The 22,213-nt window shown below is 44.0% G+C and overlaps 2 protein-coding genes across 4 annotated transcripts; one reads left to right on the forward strand and one right to left on the reverse strand.

The window, feature by feature from the left end:
- The first annotated feature begins 9,528 nt into the window (after positions 1–9,528).
- On the forward strand, positions 9,529–14,878 carry LOC133907412 (uncharacterized). 3 transcript variants are annotated; one of them, XM_062349453.1, is made up of 8 exons: positions 9,529–10,221; positions 10,310–10,495; positions 10,590–10,709; positions 10,842–10,894; positions 11,151–11,289; positions 11,595–13,658; positions 14,149–14,270; positions 14,374–14,878. In XM_062349453.1, the coding sequence occupies exons 1-8, from the start codon at positions 10,141–10,143 to the stop codon at positions 14,558–14,560; spliced, it is 2,952 nt and encodes a 983-aa protein (XP_062205437.1). In that variant the 5' UTR covers positions 9,529–10,140; the 3' UTR covers positions 14,561–14,878. The 3 variants fall into 3 exon arrangements, with proteins under 3 accessions (XP_062205437.1, XP_062205438.1, XP_062205439.1); XM_062349454.1 differs by having other exon boundaries at positions 11,154–11,289; XM_062349455.1 differs by lacking the exons at positions 9,529–10,221; positions 10,310–10,495; positions 10,590–10,709; positions 10,842–10,894 and adding an exon at positions 11,009–11,026.
- A 6,233-nt stretch (positions 14,879–21,111) lies between these two features.
- On the reverse strand, positions 21,112–21,919 carry LOC133907613 (non-specific lipid-transfer protein 2P-like). Its single transcript, XM_062349685.1, has one exon. The coding sequence runs from the start codon at positions 21,701–21,703 to the stop codon at positions 21,419–21,421; it is 285 nt and encodes a 94-aa protein (XP_062205669.1). The 5' UTR covers positions 21,704–21,919; the 3' UTR covers positions 21,112–21,418.
- Between the last annotated feature and the right edge of the window lie 294 nt (positions 21,920–22,213).

Here is a 22,213-nt window from a genome sequence, read left to right on the forward strand (position 1 = left end):
AACTTGCCGACGGTCAAAATCACAAGATTAAATGCACGTGTCATCATCAGAAGGATTAATTAGAAAGCAAAAAAAACTAGGTTACTTAGAGAACAAAAAATCTAGATTACTTAAGGCAAGAAAGTAATCTAGAAAAAATAGGGGTTAAGGAACCTCCCAAATATCTATAAATATGGAGGGAGGACTGTAAGAGCCCCTTAAGCCATCCATTTTAGAGTATTTGAGAGTGAATTCTAGGGTTTTATAAAAGACAGAGGAGAGCTTTAGGAGAGACTTGTATCAAAAATACTTGGTAATTTATTGAAAATAGGACGTTCCTCTACAAGTAATAAAGATAATATTTCCTCTTATGCTTATGTTCATCTTCTTCTAGTTTTTCTCTTTTAGCTCCCTTGCATGATTGCAAGTTTTTCATTTTTGTTGTGATTTTTGTTTTTATTGGAGAGCTGAATTTTTCTACTATATTAGAGTTATTCTTTTAGTTGCTAGAGGGATAAAAATTATTTATGAGTTGGTCTTAAACCACCCCTACCTCTAGATCCATCAAATTGGAGAATTTCGTCATCTGGTGTCTTAGTTCTTTGGATCTAAGTGTTTTCCTATCAATTTGCAAGTTTTTATAAGCTATGATATTTGGATTAGTTTCCTATAGAGCCTAGGTTTCAGATCTATCCATTGGTGCTATGTTCTTTTTAGGAGAATTTTGGTGTGATTTATTTCTCTCGGTTTCTTGCTTCCGCTGTTTGATTTGAGATGCGTTGAGTGAAAGATTAGAATAAAGTATTTAAGAATTTGATGAGGCTCTTATTCACCCCTCCTCTAATCATCTTTCTTAATCCTACAACAGCTCAACAACAGTTGCACATAAGTTTCGTCCAAAACGTCTTAAATTTTGGAGAAGTTTCATCCAAGTTTCTGACTGGTTTCACCCAAAATGGAAGATTTAAAGAGGTTTCAAAGTGGTATTTGGCGTCATCTAGAGTGGGATACCATTGTATATACTTTCTGAAAGAATAATGTTCTGAACCAGAAAGCGGACAAGCATGCTGTCGGTGACATAGGAACCAGGGGTCCACGATGACCCGAGAAAACCAAGTGCCGGGAAGAGAATGCTCGGGCCGTGAACAGTGGCCCCCGGGCACTCAAGTCCCCCGACGACCAAAAAAGTCAAGTACCGAGAAGGGTGTGCTCGGGGCTGCGAGTAGTGGCCTCCGAGCACCCAAGTACCCCGAGGATCCAAGGGAGTTAGTTCCGGGAGAGATTGCTTGGGGCCATGAACAGTGGTCCCCGAGCACTCGGTTCCCCGAGGACCCGAACAGCTATTTCCGGGAGAGAGTGCTCGGGGCCGTGAACAGTGGCACCCGAGCACTAGGTTCCCTAAGGACCAAGAAAGGACATATCCGAGAGAGAGTGCTCAGGGCTGTGAACAGTGACCCTCGAGCACTCGGTTCCCCGACGGTCTCAGAAGTCCTTCGCCGGTGGCCCCCGCAGAGGTCCAGCGGTGAGGTGTCAACCAGTGAAAGGCTCGATGCCGCATTTAAGAGGGCGCGTGGCCTGTCACTTCCAACTACTCCTGTCACGCTCAGTGTCAGTCCCTGCCATGGCCTGGCAGAGAGGCGTGGGGATATTTAATGCACGGATCTCATCCCGCGTCATCCGGCGCGCCTCGGGATAACATCGCAAAGCCCAAGGTGCCCCGCCTGCCGCCCTGCTGTGTCAGGTGTATAAGACCGAGCGGGCGCGCCGGGCCGTTCGGTGGCTGCCCGGTGAGCCCTCTTTGCGGCGCTCGTTGCAGAACGGCATCATGACGAATGAGACCGGACGGGGGCGTGTTTTCAACCCTCCCTGTCACTTCGCGCAGCAGCCCATGATGGTTGCTTTCCATTTATGGCGCCTTGGAACTCGTGCCCTCCCTTTCTGGACACGCTACCGCCGGTGAGTATTTAAGACGGGACGGGCTCCCCGAAGAAGACAAGTAATAGAAGTTGGAGGAAAGGAAGCTGAGGAAGAAGACAGAGGTCCAGTACAAGCACAGAAGCTGAGATCACCGAAGAACAAGGAGCCCGAAGCTCTAGGATAGATAAATATTCTTGTAACCAGCAACATCCCTGAGAGACATTCTCAGTGCATTTATAGCATACATACAGGAGTAGAGTATTACGCTCAGTGCGACCCGAACCTGTCTAAAAACCCCTCCTGTGCATTTACTGCATTCTGCATACGATCCTTCCATTCCATCCTACCTGCCATCGCATTTACGCCTATTTATTTCACCCGCAAAACAGATTCAGAATCATCCCCCGACCGAATCTCAAATGGGGTCCCTACAGATCCCTGCTTGAGGAGTTCACCCTCCGACACATGCCTACTTGAACTGATTTGCCTCCAAACGAACAAATATAGCCCGGCAAGCTGAGATTGAATTAATAATAGTATGATCATGGCTGCCGGCTGGGACCACGGATTAAAATTTCTCCGAAATTTTGCAATTCTTAGAAAGGAATGAAATATCTAATTTTAAAATTTTCTCTGACATGTGAGACATACATAGCAGATGATAAAACGTGACTGAAATTTCGATGAGATTTCACGAAGTACCTGCAGGTATCTCAAAAATTGCAAGTATTTGTCTTTCGCGCAGGGGTGTGAGAGGTCAAAGAAAGAGAGGGTGGAGAAGAAAATGAAGGGGAGGGGTATCTCGGAGATATGTAATTTTGTGTAGGTACTTGTCTGATTGTCGGTATTTCTTTTTTTATTTGATGTCACACCCTAAACTGTGTAATTCATATTTATATATATTCTATAAGAGTTTGGACGAATTTGTGCATGCCCCAATTTGTTTAAATTCAAATTGAATTAAAAAGAGCATATCACAATGATAAAAATGCATATAAATAAAGCGTTGCAAAGGAACTTATTTTTTCACCAAGTAACCTATAATTGAAAATAATTTTAAAAATTATTAAGCCACACAAGAGGAATTTTATTGAATTTTCATATATTTTTGAAAATTTCTTTGAGGCCTTAAAAATTGCTAGAATTTTAAAAGAAGTCCTCTTTGAAGTTTTTTTTTTATTTTAAAACCTATATAAGGTGTTGATGTGAATCTTTTTAAAATGGATTCATCATGAATATAGGACTAAATTTTTTATAAATTTTGGAACACAATAACCCTATTGTCCAAATAGAGAAGGAAGGAAGAAGAAAAATCAGAAATATTACATAAAATCACAAAAATATTAAAAATATATTTTTGTGTCCTAGGCCCATGAAAATTAGGCAAAAAATATTTAAAAAATAGTTTTTGCGTCCTGATCTAAAAAAAATAGTTTTAGGGTCCTGGTCCCGTGAAAACTACTATTTTCGTATCTTGATAGTGCAAAAACCTCTTTTTCACGAGATCGGGACACGGATATGTATTATTTATATAATTTTATGTAATATTTTTAAAATTTCTATAGACAACAATAATATTTAAAAATCTAGACCAGATCCGCTACTACAGTACCGGTCACCCACCACTCACCTGCCGCTGGAAAAAGGTCAGAGGAGAGGAATGCCGTTCCCGTACTTCTCATGAACAGGATAGCAGATGTACCCAGCATGAGGTGCGCGGCCACAGCTGCCAGTGACTGATCAGGTGATGCGAGCTTCTTTTGTACTGAAATGAAAAAGATATATCTGTACGGACAACAGCAGGGAATCCTGCTGAGTTGATCGACCTGCTCGATATTTCTTTTGCCGTTAGATCAACCTAACCATATTCGTTTCATTTTATTTCCTTCCTAATTTTTTTTTTGTCATTCTTTTTATTTTCTCTCATCTCCAACAGCTTCACTTCGAAGAAATCACGAAGTGAAAGAAGAGAGAATCTCATAATAAAAAGAATGAATAGGAATCCCGTCGTGAAGGGATTCTCGTTCTCTTCAGCACTCCAACAGTTTCTCTTCTTCCCTTCACGACGGGAATCTCACCCGCGAAGGAAAACTGTTGGGCGTGACCTTAGTTTGATCTGCTCGATCGGATCCGGATCCCTGACTTCAGAAGATGAAGTCACGAGAGAACAGTAAATTGTGAGTAGATAAACAGTTTCTTTACTTTAATTACTGTATCAAAAGTACTGCAGCAACAGCTCCACTAATTTACTGTACCGATTTTACTGTTCTCGTTGCACTGTAGCAGTACATCTGATTCATCCACCCACGATTCAATGATCCACGAAGGTTTGAAGTCACGTGAGTGAAGTCTGAGGATCCGATTCTCTGCTGGATCACGCCAACCTAGATTGCATTACACAAATGGTTGGTTTACGTTACCCAGGCGCAATCAATCGCCTTGAGGATTTGATTTATGTACAGTCAAAGGTAAACTAGTGATCATCAGCCAAAGCACAAATCAGCTTACAGTGGTAAAAAGATGCGTTCGCTAGAAGGAGGAGGGCCCCACAAATCAGCTTACAATGGAAAGGGGAGCAGATGATTTAAGAGACAAGATGCACGTATTTTTCGGACGAGCAAAAAGTCAGAGGATTCGATGTCTCTTCTGCGAAGGGAAGACGAAAACAAAACTTGTGGTCGGAGAAGAGCCAGCATGAGTACACAAGCCTATTCTCGCCGACTAAAATGGTTTGCATGCGAAAGAGAACTAATATTCTCACTACAAAGATCATGTGCTAGCTATGAAATTTAGGGACATTCTAGTTGTTTTTTTTTTTTGAAAGTGACATTCTAGTTGTTTGTTGACAGACTTTACCCCTCAAAACATATCCGTTTATTGACGGTGTAGGGCTTCCCCTCCCCAAATAACCATCAAACACCGTCATCACCCCTCAGATTGCAACTCCTATCGACCTATGCCCACCATCACCCCACCTAGCACACCATCTCTCACCGTCTCGCCATCATCGTTTTTGGCGCGGTTCGCTAATGACCGCCTCCGCTGCCACCTCAATTAGCTTCAGCTATGTTACTGTCGGTCCCGTTGAAATTGCCCCACACCTATCATTTCCCTAACCCTACAAAGCTCATCGCCCCCACCTCCAGCCCTGCTAACCGGCCATCATCTATCACCACACATATGACATTTCCACCGTCTTGTCGTCACACCCACCACTCGCCATCACCATCCTGGCATCACTCTACAGCCCCGAGGGCCACCAAATTCCCTAAATCTCTTACCCTAAACCCCAAATCTTCTACCTGTTTCTAGATGGATGCATCGCGTTCACATATATGTAAGACCTTAATTTCTCGGGATCTCCTAATCCTACTATATCTATTTCTGAATCAAATAACTGATACATATACTATACAAAATACAATATCACAGTCAGACTTCATACATAAAACATTAAGATTATAGAGTATAAAATATTTATAAATCATATTATATATTACAAACATGGCCTAATGACCAATAAAAAACACAGCGAAAGACAACAATCCAAAGCCACAAGCAGCTAACGTACGAACATGACTTCTAAGTCTACTCTCCATCCTCATCTTCTTCTCCAGTGAATTCACCTTCATTTATCTCATCTGAATGACAGTATAGTGAATACGAAAATTACTCAACAAGTTTTATACTACTTTGAGATTTTGATAGATATATAAAGGTAATTTAAGGATACAATTTTACAATTTAGTTTTTAAAAAAATGTATAAAGGTGTACCCTGTCCATGAAGAACAAGCAGATCATGTGGGCATATAAAAAAGGTCGCCGGGATCCGATGTCCGCCACGGCGTGCCAAGCTGTAAACGCGAGGACTGCATGCAGAGAGAAAAAGGGCCCCGACTGCAAGCACGTCCACATGCGCAAAGGGCCGGCACCACGTTGGCTGCTGAGTGGGGGCCACTTGTCGAGCAGAGGTCTCCCTCCCAAGGACTGGACAACACCCTCGCCATCAGATGCTGCGCAGGGTAGCCGCCATGGACACAACTCACAAAAGCTATAGCCTCACCTGAAAACGTCTTGCTCTAGCTTCTTGTTCCCTTGCATGGTTAGGTGTCTGTTTCTATGCCTCTTGGCGACCACAGTTGGTGAGATTTAGACTGGATGTCACGTTGAGGTTGTTTGATCTTGGTCTCACGAATCTCGACGCAAATAACTGTGATGTGTTTGTGATATACTGTTGTAAATGTACTAATGTAGTGGTAGGTTAATCGTTAATATACATATATATCCGAAATATCTCCGGTGAATTTTCCACATGTTCACAGAACGAAACCCCCAAGTTTCCAGCACGAACCATTTCTCTCTAACACTAAAACCCCCTTCAGTCACCTAGTATTTCAGTAACTACTAAACAAGCTTTGGCCTCAAGTAAGAGTTTGTTTGGCTGGTTTTAGGAATTTGTGGAGTTAGAGATATAGTTACATTAAAGGCATTTAGGTGAGTCAGTCTTATTTTTATTTTAAATAAAAGTAATGACTTAAACTACTAATTATAACATATAACCTTAAAATTTAATATGAAGTTGTAAGCTAGTGTTATCTAAAATTGAGATTAAGGTAGCGTTTGATTGGTTGAACAAAGTTAAATGAGATAAGATGATTCTGGACAGTATAGTCCTGGATGAGATGGTACAAGTATGTTATTTAGTTAGATATATAAGATGGTACGAGAATGTATTTGGTTGGATGAACGAGATGATACGAGAACATATTTAATTGCTTAAAAGTCGTGTATTATATCCATGTATAACTTAATTATTTTAAAGAAATAATAAATTTATATTTATCATTATCAATAAACTATGCTAATTAGTACTAATCATCATTAATTCCAATTAATGATAACTTAAGTTGTTAATAATCATCACTAAATACCTATAATAATAATTAGTTATGGTTAATATCATTTAATTCTAACTAATGTTTAACTAAATTTTTTTAATAATTAATAATTATCATTAACTATAAGTGATTAGTAGATTTGATAGAACCTGCATGAGATCCTTCGGTCAATTTTTCCTCACGGAAGCATTCATCATCTGGATGAAATATTTATAAAATTTGTACCACTCCGTACTAGATGGTTTGGTTTAATTCAACAAACCAAACATAAGGACACCAGCCTCGTCCTTTCGTATTCAGCATCTAAATGAAATATTCATGAAATCTGTAACACTTCGTACCGAATTGTTTGATTCAATTTCATGAATCAAACACAGAGACGAGACCTCATCCTAAACTATCCCATCCATAGCGAGGGTCGTTCTATCCCAACCAAGCAGTACCTAAAATATTCCTCCTAGATACGTCGTCAGGTTGGGCATACAGGCTCGTCCTGGACGGGATCGTTCAGGACAGGAGATGATCTAGTGTTTTGATTGGGCATATGAGGGCTCGTCCAGAAAAAGATTTAATTTAAATTCCTAAAATATTTCTCTAGACGCTGCATCACCCGATACACCGAAATTTGCCGAAGTACTAGCCGTCAGCCGTCAGGTTGCGAACAGTACTCATTTTTTAATTCAAAAAGTTGGTCTTATGTTGCTTCAAAATCCTATTTTTTTATTCTATAATCCATTTACACCCTATTTTAATTGGATTCACCGAAAAATTATGTAAAATTTAAACTAAAATTATGAAAAAGGCAATTTTTATAATTTTTAACGATTGTTAGAGTCTCAAATAAATCCTCAGAAATCTAAAAAAATTACTAATATTATTCTTATATGATGTACTAATTTGTAAAATTATTTTTAGCCCTATATTATATAGTAAAAAAATAAGTTCCTTTATTATCCTATATTTATATGTGTTTTTATCATCTTATACAGCACATCCAAGATTAACCTATTCACACAACCAAATAGAATATTGTAACATGTCGTCATATTTCATACAACCAACCAGATATATTTCCGTACCATCATATACATCTAACCAAATAACTTAGGTGATGTTTAGCTCAAAAATGGTAACACAAACACAAATATAATTAGAAAGCACCAATATAGTATACAAAGTAACGAAAGACCAATATTGTTTGGTATCATAATTAGAAAGCACCGGTATCATAAACAAAGGAACACAATGGCGTCGGTGCCATGATGCGCACCCATGGAGCCCTCAACGGTGGGCGGCGCGGAGCCGTTGTGGAAGAAGTCGAGCTCCCGATCAACCTCAGCCTGCTCCTCGTCCTCCTCCTGCCGCCGCCATGGCTCCCCCCGCATCACCATCTCGATGACCATCACCACCAAGCACACAAAGGTGGCGCTGCCTCTTGCAACATTAAGCACCACTACACAGTAGCCTACTATAACCCGCAACACCCAGTAGATTGGATTCTAGACAATTTCATAGATTAAGAACCAGATTTTTCCATGACTGGACTGCCCATTGCTATCCCAATCACAGCTTTCTCCACCTCGGCTCTTCACCAAATTTGAAAAAGATGGTTCGGGGATTCAATAAGCAATCAGAGCCTAACGGGACGGGCGAATTGAACCCATTACGTGAGAAATGGGATTGAAAATCGGTTAATCCGTTTAGGATTTGAGGAGGAAAACGAGCTAAAGCAAGGTCTTTTACCTTTTCTTTTCTTTCTTTCTTTCTTTTTACCGCACTTGCGTTCCTACACAGGGGCTGGAGCTCCCCGGTGAGGGCTGAGACGAGCGGGATGTGGAGGCACTTGAGCTCGTCGATGAGCACGGCGACGACGAGCTTGGATCTAAGGACCTCCTCCTGCTCCTGGTTGAGTAGACCTTGTATCAATTTTCAATTATAGTGTGGGAGGGGTATCGAATTTGTACATGATATCTGATTACACAGCAAATGATTACGGCGGGATGAAACAAACCGAAACTAATGTAATAGATTAGCACCTGTAATCTGTTTACATTATAAATACCTCAACCAAACACTATCTTATTTGTACCATGCCGTTCAGTCCCATCCAATTTCATTACTTAAGGCTATCTCCAGCAAATACTTTAAAAATTCATCCCCTGTAACACTATTACAATATCCCCTAACACTATTACAATATCCTTTATTTTTTTCATCTTCAACAATTAATCTATTTTCTACCTCCTATTACTTCCTATCTCATCTCAAACCTATAGTCATTTAGTAGCTATAGTAAAACGGTCTTCTTTTTCTGTCTACAATTTTACCGGCGTGGACTCCATCAGTATCCCTGTAGAACTGGATGACATGTTGAGCTGGATGCCGTACTCGTTGGAGAGCTATGCGGACTCCGGAAGGAGGCAAAAGGATGGCACAGTGCGTAGCACAGTAAATCCGCAGCTGGAAACAAAGCTGTTGACGGTGGCACAGTAAGTTCCTCATATAGATCCACAAGTACAGAAACAGAAGTAATGTATCCAACATGCAGAACTTAAGAAAAAGGTATCCAAGTATCCAACTTGCAGCGTCCAAGCAGAGCAGGAATTGCCATCGCCAGGTCCACACGGCACAGTGGTCGATCACGCCCTGCCGCTGCAGTTGTGAGGCTCACGCAATGGCGGCACAGTAATGCAGCAAAGCAACGCTGCAGCAGCAATACAGCATCCACAGGCACGAATTTTATAATCCATCACTTCTCACCAGACCCCAGTCGCCCTCCTCCCAGCTGTACCTAAAAATCAATTCGATTTCTCCTTTTCCCAAACAATTGACCACCATTTTATAGCCTCAGAAATCAGAACCTGCTCTAAAATTTCTTCTCTCTCTAGCCCCCTAAACCCCCAGAAAAAAGAAACAGAGAGGAGGGAGGGACCAAGAAGCAGAGCTGTAGAGAGAGAGAGAGTTCAGTTGAGCTCCGTTCTCTTCTCTATCTCTAACTAGATCTATCCTCCACTGCCTCCGCGGCTCTGCCTCGTGTTGGTTGCCTTTGCCCAAAGGCGCCTGCTCGCTCGCTCGCTTCGCTTGCAGAGGTTCGTCCCACGCTCTATGCTTGCTCTGCCACCATGTGGTTGGTCCTCTCGCCGCTCCAACTAACTACCACCACCTCATCGCACCACGATGCCAAGCTTAGTGGCGTCACGCTGCTCGGGAGCTAGCTTCCGCCTCCGGCATTGCAATGCTGCTGCTGGTGGAGGCGTGACGGAGTAATCAGCTAGCCCGGCGGGCGAGACCAGAGGAAGAAAGCTTCGATCTTTCTTGCTCCCGAGTGAGCGCGGCGCCGCCGACATGTTCAAGTCGCGGTGGCGCGGCGGCGGCGACCGCGGCAAGGCCAAGGCCGTGTTCAAGCTGCAGTTCCACGCCACGCAGGCACGGCTCACTCGCTCCGGAGGAACCGAACCTTCGATTTTTTTTTTTTTTTTGAGGCGTGACGTGAGGTGGTTCTTGGTGGCCGCAGGTGCCGGAACTCGGGTGGGAGGCGATGATGGTGGTGGTGAAGCCGCAGGACTCCGGGCGGCCAACGGCGCGGTCGGAGCGCGCGGAGGTCGCCGACGGCGCGTGCCGGTGGGCCGCCCCCATCTTCGAGGCCACAAAACTCCCCTCCGGCAAGGACAAGATCTTCCAGTTCCTCGTCTACGAGACCGTAAGCCACCGGCTGCCGCCATTAATCAATTCGCGATTAACCGCCGGCGATGACTCCGCTCTCGATCTTGACTCGGGCAATGCCATCGGTGCAGGGGTCGAGCAAGGCGGCGCTTCTGGGTGAGGCGACGGTGAACCTGGCCGAGTACGCCGACGCGTTCAAGCCGTCGGCCGTGACGCTCCCGCTCAAGGGCAGCCCCGGCGCGCTTCTGCACGTGAGCATCTCCATCTCTCCCCTCTTCTTCGCTTCCCTTAAAGAGTCATGGCGTTTTCATGTGACCTGTGTCAGCGACGTGCTCGCGGTTTCTTGATTTTGATGTTTGCTGGTGCTGCGCTTCCTGTGACAGGTGACCATCCAGCGGGTGGTGGGTGGCGGCGGTGGGTGCGGTGACGACGCGAGGTGGGTTGTGTGGGGGATTAATCTACGCATACACTTCTCCCGCATTGTGGTATGAGCTTTAAGGATCGTCTCGCTCCAGCTAGATTTAGCCATTGCTGCTGCTGCTGCTGCGGCTGCATTGTTATTTTAGCAGTAGGGATCGAGCCATCTCAACCAGATTTGTAGTCATTGCTGCTGCATTGTGGTTTGAACCTTAAGCGTTCGCTTGGTTGAGGCATTTTTTGGTGGCTGATTGTTGTTGTCCTCCGGGTGGCAGCAGTGAGAACGGCGATGCTCCGGCAGCGGCAGTGAAGACACCGCAGCGGAGGACGACGCTGCAGAGCCAGCTGAGCCGGTGCGAGGACGAGGACGGCAAGAAGGCAAGGGCGGCAGCGGATGCGATGAGTCCTGTGCAAGTAAGTGAGGCTTTGGTGCATTTTTTTAGAGCTTTTCCTCTTTTGATGCATTATCATTGCATTGCTTTGTTGTTTCATCTTGTGATGGCTAAGAAAGAAAGCTTTTGGCACACAAAGATGATTGCAAAAGAAAAAGGGGGCAAAGGGAGCCCAAATTTATCTGATTGATCATTTGCCGTGTGACACTTTTTGTTTGAGATCTGAATTTCTCGTGCCTGTGTAAGGGGGAGCTTTTGGAACTGAATAATGAATGATGTGTGTGATTTTTCCGTGTGTTCATAACATAGCTGACATTTCTTGTACAGGATGGATTGTTGATAAGAAAACCACCAGGGATGAGTTTTCCGTCCAGAGGAAACACGCCTATGTCTGTTGAGCCAGTTGGTCACCTACACAACGGCGGCAGCTTTGATGCCGTCTCGGTTTCGGGTTCAGATGGAAGCTCAGGGAGATTTACCCCCAAAACCAGTGCAAGCATGCACAGCACGTTTCTTCAGGATAGTAGCAATGTGCTCTCTCCATTTGCCAACAACGGCACCCCGAGGAACCCATTGACCAGCTCCGGTGACTGGTCGGGAAGCTCAGCTCCTGATGCTAGCACGGATGGGTCAACCAGCAACTCTGGTGAGGCAGGGTTAAGAGGGGCCGAGGATGATGCGGAGAAGCTAAGAAGTGAGATAGCCACTTTAACACGGAAATTGGATGTCTCTGATATGGAGTTGCAGACACTCAGAAAGCAAATTGTGAAAGAGAATCGGCGTGGGCAAGATCTCTCCAAGGAAATGAGTAGCCTGAGGGAGGAGAGGGATGCACTCAGAAGAGAATGCGAAGGACTCAGGGGGGCAAAGAAGATGATCCATGATGTCAATGGCTCAGGTAAACGGCTCTCAGACGGTGAAGACTCATGGTCACAGATTGAAGAGCTGAAGCAAGAGCTGAGTCATGAGAAGAATCTAAATGCAGATCTTCGTGTACAACTGCAAAAGATGCAGGAATCCAACTCTGAGCTGCTTCTGGCCGTGAAGGATCTTGATGAGATGCTGGAGCAAAAGAACAGAGAAATTTCCATTTTGCAAGAAGATACACGAGAGGATCCGCAGGAGGCAGAATATGAGCATGCCCTGTCAAATGTGCACAATTCTGGACACAAGATAGACTTATCTGAAACGAGCTCTGAACAAGAGAAAGAAGATGAGCTTATGCTGGATGCATTGGCAAAGAAGCGTGATGACATCACTGCCTCGGAATTTGAAAAGAAAATTCTTGAGTTGAGCAATGAAATTGAGCTGTACAAGAAGGACCGTGAGGATCTTGAGATGCAAATGGAGCAACTTGCACTTGATTATGAGATTCTGAAGCAAGAGAACCATGACATCTCTTCAAGGCTGGAGCAAACACAACTCAGGGAACAGCTAAGGATGCAGTATGAATGTTCAGCACATTTGTCTATAATAAATGATCTTGAGTCCAATGTTGAGAGCTTGGATAATGAACTCCAGGCACAGGCTAAAAAGTTTGAGGTTGATATAGCAGAAATAATGAGTGCAAAGGTGGAACAGGAGCAAAGGGCCATAAAGGCCGAAGAGTCTCTGAGGAAGATCAGATGGAACAATGCAACTACCGCTGAACGACTCCAGGAGGAATTCAAGATGTTGTCTTCGCAAGTATCTTCTGCTTTCAGTGCAAATGAACGGCAGCTTGTGCAAGCAAGAAAAGAGGCTGCAGAACTGCAATTGCAGAAGAGCCAATTGGAAGAGTTACTGCAAAAGGCCCAAGAAGAGCTTGGATCAGTTCAGGATCAACACCGGGTGAAGGTTCAGCAGTTGATAACCCTTGTGGATTTCAAGTCAAAGGAGACTGACAGGCTACTGACGGAGCTCAAAAGCAAGAGTGACGAGTTCCAGAATCAAAAAAGATCCGATGAGGCAAAGTTGAATGCCCTGTCAGAAGAAATCGACCAACTCAAAGTCAAGATTGACAGGCTATCAGATGAAAGAGACGATCTCTTTGAAAAAAATGAACAGAAAGACAAAGAATTAGCTGTAAATAGTGAAAATAACATGCTCTTGCAAGACAGAACTGCCGAGATTACGTTGCTCAATAAAGAGATTGCATTGCTCAAGGACCAAGTGAAGATGCATTTGGAGGAACTTCACACTTTAAAACGTTCGAAGAATGAGAAGGAGGAGACAATAGGAAAGCTGCAAATAGATATTGGGTCCTTGAAACTCCAGTGTGACAACTTGAAAACTTCGCTGTCCAAGAAGGAGTCTGAGAAAGACAACCTTGCTTCTCAGATGCTGAAGCTGAGAAGAGCCCTTGAAAACAGGGAAGGTGCCAAGGCAAATGGTGTCACTTCACACATGAAGGTAAACTTTGCAAAACAAATATGCTTGTGGTACAGATAGTTCTCCTTTTATTTAGTTTGTCTACTGAAATAATCTTTTATGTTACTCTTTTGGCATATCTATTGACTAATAAGGCTATGATAATGTAGATATGAGCAACTGCAATGCTCCAAACACAATGTAGCTGTACCTTTCCATTTTATATTTAACTCAGCAGGCTGAGCATACTGAAAATCTCATGAAAATAAGTATGGGCTGGCACCTGCCTATGAAGAATTCTCATGGTCTATGTCTCTTTGCACATGGGAAGACAAAATGTGCTTTGGTTCTATCCACCAGCTCTCTGCTCATCATAGCCCAGGGAATAGCTTTATGAATAGAGGTCCCCACTGATGAGAACTTGATATTATGCTTTACATCATTGAGCCATTCGACATTTACATAGAGCTGCTTAGATTGTAATAATATCCTTTGGTGCCTAGAAAGTTACACAAAGTGCTGTGTTTTGCAGGACAATCAGCATACTAATCATAAGTGTGTCAAGCACAATACCGGCACCAGTGGGAGCAGCACTGCACTGTCAGGCACCGACACACACAACACAGACGGTGACTGCAATGGGCATGGCATGAGGTTATCATCTGAACTTTGTTGCTACATTTACCTTTTCAATTTCAGCAAACACCAACGATCCATGACTGACACCTTGGTTCTGGTGACGATTCATCAATTTTAGGAACGCTGTGACCGACCAGTCAGCAAAGGAGTTGACCTCTCTGAAGGAGAGGAACAAGGCGATGGAGGAGGAGCTGAAGGAGCTGCATGAGCGGTACTCGGAGATCAGCCTGAGGTTTGCGGAGGTTGAAGGCGAGAGGCAGCAGCTCGTGATGACGGTGCGGTCGCTGAAGAACTCCCTGAGGTGACCGATGCTGCTCAGGCTCAGCTCACTCACATCGTAGCTACAAGATTTAGACGATACCTGAAGGCGTTGTACAGGCGGGCTTCGCAGAGGCCAGGCAGACACCCAGGATAGCAGGGTGTGGTCTGTCCAGTCACAGTACACAGCATGTAGATCTCGTCCCAATAATATTATTTTCTTTTCTCTTCCTTCCCCATTGTTGTGTGCAGTAAGTTGTAATAGTTATCTTACCCTCTCTAGAGTGTGCTGTGCTGTATAATTTCCCCTGATGTTTGGTTGTGTTGTGAAGAAAAGGAAATGAGAAGAAAAAGATTGCTGTGATGGTTTGGTCTCAGAATACCCGTCTGTACATATGCCTGCCTTGTGTTCCAGGTTCCTGACTGAATGTGGATCTGCGGCTTCATCCTGGCTGTGAAAGTCGAGACCGGAGATTTTCCGAGTGATACGGAGTGCTAGTTTAGGGAGGAGGCTCCCGTGATGGACTTTCGCAGAGAGAATCTGCAGTGTGTGTACGAGCTGGCGCTCAAACGGAAAGCAGCAATGCAGCATTGTTTTTGCGGCTGAAGCCCCAACTGAGCATTACGGGGCCGGCATAACCAGCAATATGTGATGTTGTCAGCATGGGCCTCGAAACCTAGCCAGAAAGGCCGACGCGGAACACAGCGAGCGGCCCGGCCGCTCCTGCCCACGCGGAGCGCGCGCACGCGCCCAGCCCAGCACACCAACCGCGTTCGTTGGTTCCGCGCGTCGCGGTTGCGGCACGCGACCTCTCCCCGCGGCACGCGACGCGCCTATGGATGGCAACGGGGCTCGGGTTGCGGCACGCGACCTCTCCCCGCGGCACGCGACGCGCCTATGGATGGCAACGGGCACGAGCCCCGCGGGCAAAGGCTATACAAACTCACCCCCGCGAGGTGATTTTCAAATCCACTATGGGTAAGAAACCACACCTGCGTTCGTCGCCTGCGGGCACTCCCGTGTGACAACTAGGTTGGATGCTATTAGCAGGGGTTATCATCACAAAACTAAGTCAACAAAAACTGAACAAATTAGCTGCTGACAGTAAAAAATTGATAAAACAAAGCAATAGCAGTTGACCATCACAAATCAGCACTACTGTAGCTGTCGGCCATCATAAAAATGGAAGAAATAGCACATCTTTCAGCTTCCCGCAACTCGTAAATCACGAGTTCTTGCTACTGACTCACCGCTACTAGCTACTATAGGAGTCCAAGATGGAATTTTGAGGTAAATGCAAGAATCTTCAGAAAATCCAGCCAAACAGCCTAACAGTTAGCGCACAAGATCAAGATGATTTCGGCGAGATCTCTATGGCATCGTCCCGAGAGCCAACAACGAGTATATTTTTGCTCTCTGTTGTATGTTGTATAGTTGATCCCTTGATCAAACAAAGGGGATGTTCCTTCTCCCTCTTTCCTTCTAGACGCCTCGTAGTTGTGCTTTGCGCCCCTACCTGTTTCTCTTTTTTTTTCTTTTAATAGGTCTTTTGTACCTCTTTTATTCCTAGTCTAATAAAATCGGCAATCTTCGTTGCCGTCTTTTAAAAAAAAAGAATTTTGAGGTAAAGCAAGGAGCAAAGGGTCACAGATCCGATACTCTGCATAACAGTGGTGCAATGGAGCTTGCCTACGAGGTGAGGAGGTGGGGGCTGGCAGTGGTGTACTGGTGCAGCTTCTGGGTTTGGGTCTGGGGAGCTTGACAACAAGTTGGGGGGTCTGTCATTGTCGCGATTGGAGCAGGCCTCGCAATTGGACTTATGGGTTCTGTGTCTGACAGTTCCGGGTTCGGATTTAATTTTTCACTCACCGATCTAGTAGGTCGGGTACTTAAAATGTATCGGATTAGATTCAAGTTACTGAATTCACTCGCGGGTCAGGTCGGGTGCCCATAAAATTTTATATAAGTCATTTAATTTTTACTTTCCATCGTTCCATCCAATCTATTCGATCCATCTATCCCCCTTTCTCTCACTGGTCGGTGTGTCCGTTCGTGGCAGCCTAACATGCCAAATCTATCTCGGCACTACCCCGCCTCAGCGCTGCCCCTTCCACGGCGCGATGGCCCCTCCCCGCCCCGGTGCCACCCAGCCACACTGGCCCGGCGTCGTCGCTCTGTCATTGCCTCGCCTCCTCCCTGGCGCTGCCCCAGCCCATCATATCGTCTGCCCCCTCCCCAACCACATCGGGTCGCCGCCGATGCCCCGCCCCCTCCCCGGCGTCGCCCCACCCCGACCTACCGCCTCCCCGGTGTCGCTCGGCCATGCTGACCCGCTGTCGCCGCTTTGCCCCCTCCCCGATGCTGCCATGCCTCTGCCTACTGCCTACCCCCGGCCCGGCGCAGCCCTGCCTCGCCCGACCACACCGGCTTGCCGCCACGCCGTGCCACCTAGTGTTGTCTGGCCCTGCTGTCCCTCGCTCAATGGACGCCCAAAATCCAACTAGCGCTTAATGTGTTTGGGTTTGGGTTTTTATTTTAGCCTGTTTGAACACTCGGGTTTAGGTAGTGTTATGGTTGGTAGGTTTCAGACCGGGTATAGTTTTGCTCAATTCAATCTATTGTCAGCCATACGATGGAGACGGGGAAGGCGGATGGCAGAGGAGAGAGAGGAGGGGTCGCATGTGTCCCCGTGCTGCACTCAGTGGAGGGGTGCCCGTGTGCCTGCGTTGCACTCGGTGGAAGGCAGAGATTGAGGAGCCGAGGCACGTGGAGCCCGCATGCGCACTGTCTATTTTTGGTGGCTCAGTGGGTAAGCGATGAGAAAACTATAGAGATTCAGCTGGTGAACTATATACTGGTGCGTTGAGTAGGTACACAGACGAAAAGGCACGGGTGAGTTTTTTTTCATGTTCGTGTCTACCTATAGGTTTATAATCAAACACATATTTAGATCTAGATCTATTAGGGATGGCAACGGGGCAATCTCCGTTAGGGAATGTTTCCTCATCTCCGTCCCTATTTAGTTATTAGGGGTAAAGATTTCTCTCATCCCCATCCTCGTGGAGAATTTTGCGGGAATCGGATCCTCAATGGGATGTAAAATTAAATAATATTTAATTATTTTTATAAATTAACAATATATACGTTGTATAAATAAGTAATTTATTGATATATACGAGGATAATTAATATAAGATTGATTAAATATCGTAGGTTAGATAAAAAAAATAAAAGTAATTTATTATTTACTCTACGTAATGTAATGTTTATATATATATATATATATATATATATATATATATATATATATATATATATATATATATATATATCGGGGATATAGCGAGAGCACCTTTCCACCTCATCTCTGTATGAGTTTGCGGGAGACAAAATCTTCACATCATGTCCCCTATAGAGAAATTCCCCGTGAGTAATAAAAATCAGATCTCCATTAACATCCTTAAGATACATAGACGAAGAATACAACTAGACCCACATTCATTAGAGTTTCTAACCACGGATACACGATTAATCTATGCACATTGCCATCCCTAATCTCGCCTACGTCGGCACGTCTTGTCCGGGCTCAAGCCACTCTCGGCATCTATAACATATATTATTCCGCCAAGATTTCCAGCTCTTTAGGGGGTCTGTCTACTGTAGATACTGTAGCAGTGGCCTACATATGTGTCCGTATAGATATACGGATACACATACATACCCATACATATATGTATGTATATTTACACATATAATATAATTTTATTTTTGGAAAATTCTAAAAAATATTGAAAGGAATATTAGTTATATTGATAAATCCACTGAAATAATCTAAAATGCAAAGAAAAATATATATAACTCAAAAAATATGAAACAAATTTTGCTAGTTTCGTATTACTGTTGTTTAGATGCTAAAATTATGTACATGCATAAAAGTACTATTATTTTCCCTATAATTAAGTAAATATATTAAATATTGATAAATTTATAAATAAATATTGAGATATTTCTAAATTGGTGAATCTAATTTTTTAGTTTTCTTTTATTATATTTTATGAAAAAAACGAGCACGGTGTAAACGTGTCGATCAGACTAGTACACCCCGCTGCCCCCATCACCGCGGCCCGACCCAGCACCATACTATGTGAACGGGGGAGCTCCAGCCACGTATGTGAACCGAATAAATGGATCATCGACAAGGCTCTGTTTGGCCTTAAATGAGATTTTACATGCTTTGCAGCGGTGCTACTAGCGCTAATAACACGCCATAGCCATCTGCCATGAATGTTCCCCACAATAGAAGAACATCTTCACGTGAGACGATGACTCCAAACAGCGAAACAATGATACCCAGTCAGTAGCGTTCAGGGATGCAAGTGCGCAGCTTGTGTCAACACTTTAGTTCTTGTAGCCTCTTATTTAACTACTTGTATAATAGAGTTTTAGCTACGAACTCTATATAAAATTTAGAGTTTATAAGATAAAATAAGATAACTTAATATTTATTTTAGTCTAAAATAAAAATAAGATACCTCAATTAAATTAACGTTTCTCTCACTACTAAAACTCCAGCTATAAAAATTTCTAAAGCTGTGAATGACAAATAAAAAAAATAAAGATAGAACTCTGTTAAATAGACCTTTAATAAGTATTGTACTTTTTTCGAGGATCTCAAACACTCCTTCCATAGCACTATATTTACCATAGTCCGCCCTACACACTAACCGAAGAAGTATTAGATAAAAAAGTTAATAGAAAATGACTATCCATATCCATATTAAATAATATGATACAACCACTTTTTCTTTTTCAATGCGTTTAATTGTGGATATAGATTAGAAATATTGCAATGATTATACTCTTAATTTTCTTGATAAACAAACATTATAAAACATATTATTTCAAGGTGTAGCAAAAATGGTTTTTATTAGATCATGATTGTAATTTTGGTAATTAATGATAATATAGTCAATGAGACTAATATGTTTGTCAAGAATATATATTAGTAAGTCTAATGAATGCAATATATGAAGAAGCCAACAAAATCGGAACAAAGTTTGATCAAATTGGAGAAGATACAAAGAAAATGATCTCACCAGATGGTCCAACGCTAGACAAGTTTATACACGCCGGAGCTTTGTGTTCAAATGCAGTTGACCTCACTGAATGATATGGTGCTCAATGCATAGTACACACATGAATATTTCCCAGAATGATGGAAAAATGAGTCGAGATCAGATTGTACTCATCGGAATATCTGGTGCTCAGGAGATTGCATACACCGGAGTGTTTTCACTGAGAGTAGGAAGTAAATGACTTCACTGGATAGTCTGGTGATCTGTATGTTTTACACACCGGAGCATTTATTCTAGAGAAGACTGCAATTATTGAAGATTGAAGATCAATACACCAGAAGATCCAGTGATTAGATGACAGTGCGCACCGGAGTATTTTCCAGAGAATTTGCAAAGAGATATAAATCAACAAACCGGAAAATCCGCTGATCAGAAGATCTACACACCGGACTAATTGCACAGAGAAGAAGTGGCTCGACTTGACGCAAGATAACACGCCGGATAATCCGGTGATGGAAGTGAAGGATACACCGGATAATCCGGTGTTCAAAATATGTTTGATGGGGTTCCAACGGCTAATTGATGATATTGTACTGACCGGATGGTCTGGTGCTTGTAGTACTGTTGTCATCGAACCATCCGGTGTTCATAATAAAAGTGAGCCGTTGGAACAATGGCTAGTTGACGGGTTTGAGATTATAAATACTCACCCGTTCGGTAATTTAAAGATGCTAGAGTCTAGAGAAACCTACATACACTTAAAAAGACATCCAAACTATCAAAGTGCTAAAAGTGTTCATCCAAGATGATTAATCACATAATTAGAGAGTGATTAGTGTTTATAGGCCTAGTGAGAAACATTGCTAGGTGCTGCAATCTAAAGAGTGGATCAAGGAGTGATCCAACTGTGTATCGAGGGGTACGTCAGTGCCTTAGAGTCTTTATGACTCGTCAGTAACCTATTGACCGGCTGACTTAGTGTGGAGCGGCGACAAAAAGATTATACAGGGACGCGGAAGTCCTTGTCTTTGTGACTAAAGTTTTGAATTGAAGACGGCGTACAAGTGACTGAAAGAGATGTTAGTTGTGAGATCTCATCTTGGTGGCTCATCGTGTTTGAGGTCTTGTCTTGGTGACTTAGTAGCTTAAAAACCGTGATCGAAAAAGACTTGACGACCGGAAGCATATTCTTTGTGGAGTTTTAACATGGACTATGAGTGACCTATGTGCCACCGATACTGTAAGATAAAAATCTTTTAGGTTGAGTTTGTCTCTCTACCTTATTTATATTTTCGCATTTATATTCTTATAATTTACCTTGCTAAAGCATGTTACAATTCTTTGAACAGTAGAATAGACACACTAGATAAACACATAGCACATTTAGATAGAAAATAAGATAGCTTTATCTTATAAAGTTTTTAAAACTATTAGTCTCTAAATATTCTAATCTAACTCATTCTTAATCCGTCACCATTTCTTACCCTTGATCTTAGATAAGTATGGTGAAATATAGGGAGGAGTAATTAGACATCACTTCTCAGTACTACTCATATATTCTTGGGATTAGAACTCACAATATACCAGTTGACGCATACATCACTTCGTAGTAGTACTCCATATATTCTTGGGATTAGAACTCACAATATACCGATCGACATCCGTCAACCGGTTAAGCTACGCACTCGATCCACACACAACGTTTATTCATACACCACATCACACACAAGCAGCCAAGCACAATCCGGATGCGTACGTATAAAACCAATAATCCACACGTACGCGAGCCGCCCCGTGACAGCCAGCCGGCGTACGTGCGCGGCGCGGCGCCTAGCAGCGCGGGATGGAGACGCCGCAGGACGCGAGCGCGCGGCGGGAGTTGGGGCTGTTGATGTACCCGCTGTACGCCGGGTTGCGCGCGTACTGGCAGAAGCACCCCCGCTGCGCGCGCAGGTTGGAGCAGCACGCCGCCGTGGGCGCCGCCCCGCTGACGATCGCGGGGGCGCACACGGCCAGCTGCCCCGCGTCGCACTGCTGCGCCGACGCCCCGCCCGCGCTCATGGTCGCCACGACCGCCAGCAGCGCGACGAACGACGTCACCGCCGCCCTCGCCATGGCACGATCGGTCGCCGCCTCTTCTCCTCGATCTTCCTCTCCGGTCACTTGCGGTGGTGGTGTGGGGCTGTTGGCCGGTGGTGCACGGGGAGCGTGTTCTTGCGTGGTATTTTATGGTCGGTTTGGCACTTGGGCAGGCAGCGCGACGTGGGGAGGCAAGACAGCGCTTCTTGCGTGAGTGCGTGCTCTCGATTTGACTGACGCTTCGGCCCTTGGGGTGTTGGTAAGTTTCAATTCGAGCCACATGCCAACAATTGATGCATTAAACTCACTGCTGGGTCAAAATGGGAAGTGGCGCTACTAACAGGTCGACATAGTTTGGCACCGAATAATCATATAATCCCTATATACGGAGTATTATTTATTATGAAGGTGACATGTAGAACTTGAACCCACATATTATTGATACAATCATGACAAGTTATTCAATGTCAAATCATACGTATATTGTTGCCAATAAGTAACAGGTATTAATCTGAAATTACAGAATGAGGCTTTTTTGTTGGAGCA

This window comes from Phragmites australis, chromosome 24 (assembly GCF_958298935.1).
Source record: "Phragmites australis chromosome 24, lpPhrAust1.1, whole genome shotgun sequence".
Taxonomy (NCBI): domain Eukaryota; kingdom Viridiplantae; phylum Streptophyta; class Magnoliopsida; order Poales; family Poaceae; genus Phragmites; species Phragmites australis.

Coding starts and splice junctions, on each gene's coding strand:
- LOC133907412 (XM_062349453.1), top strand. CDS start 10,141: ATGTTCAAGTCGCGGTGGCGCGGCGGCGGCGACCGCGGCAAGGCCAAG. Junction 13,659..14,148: donor GTGTCACTTCACACATGAAG/GTAAACTTTGCA, acceptor TGTGTTTTGCAG/GACAATCAGCATACTAATCA. Junction 14,271..14,373: donor TGCAATGGGCATGGCATGAG/GTTATCATCTGA, acceptor CATCAATTTTAG/GAACGCTGTGACCGACCAGT.
- LOC133907613 (XM_062349685.1), bottom strand. CDS start 21,703: ATGGCGAGGGCGGCGGTGACGTCGTTCGTCGCGCTGCTGGCGGTCGTG.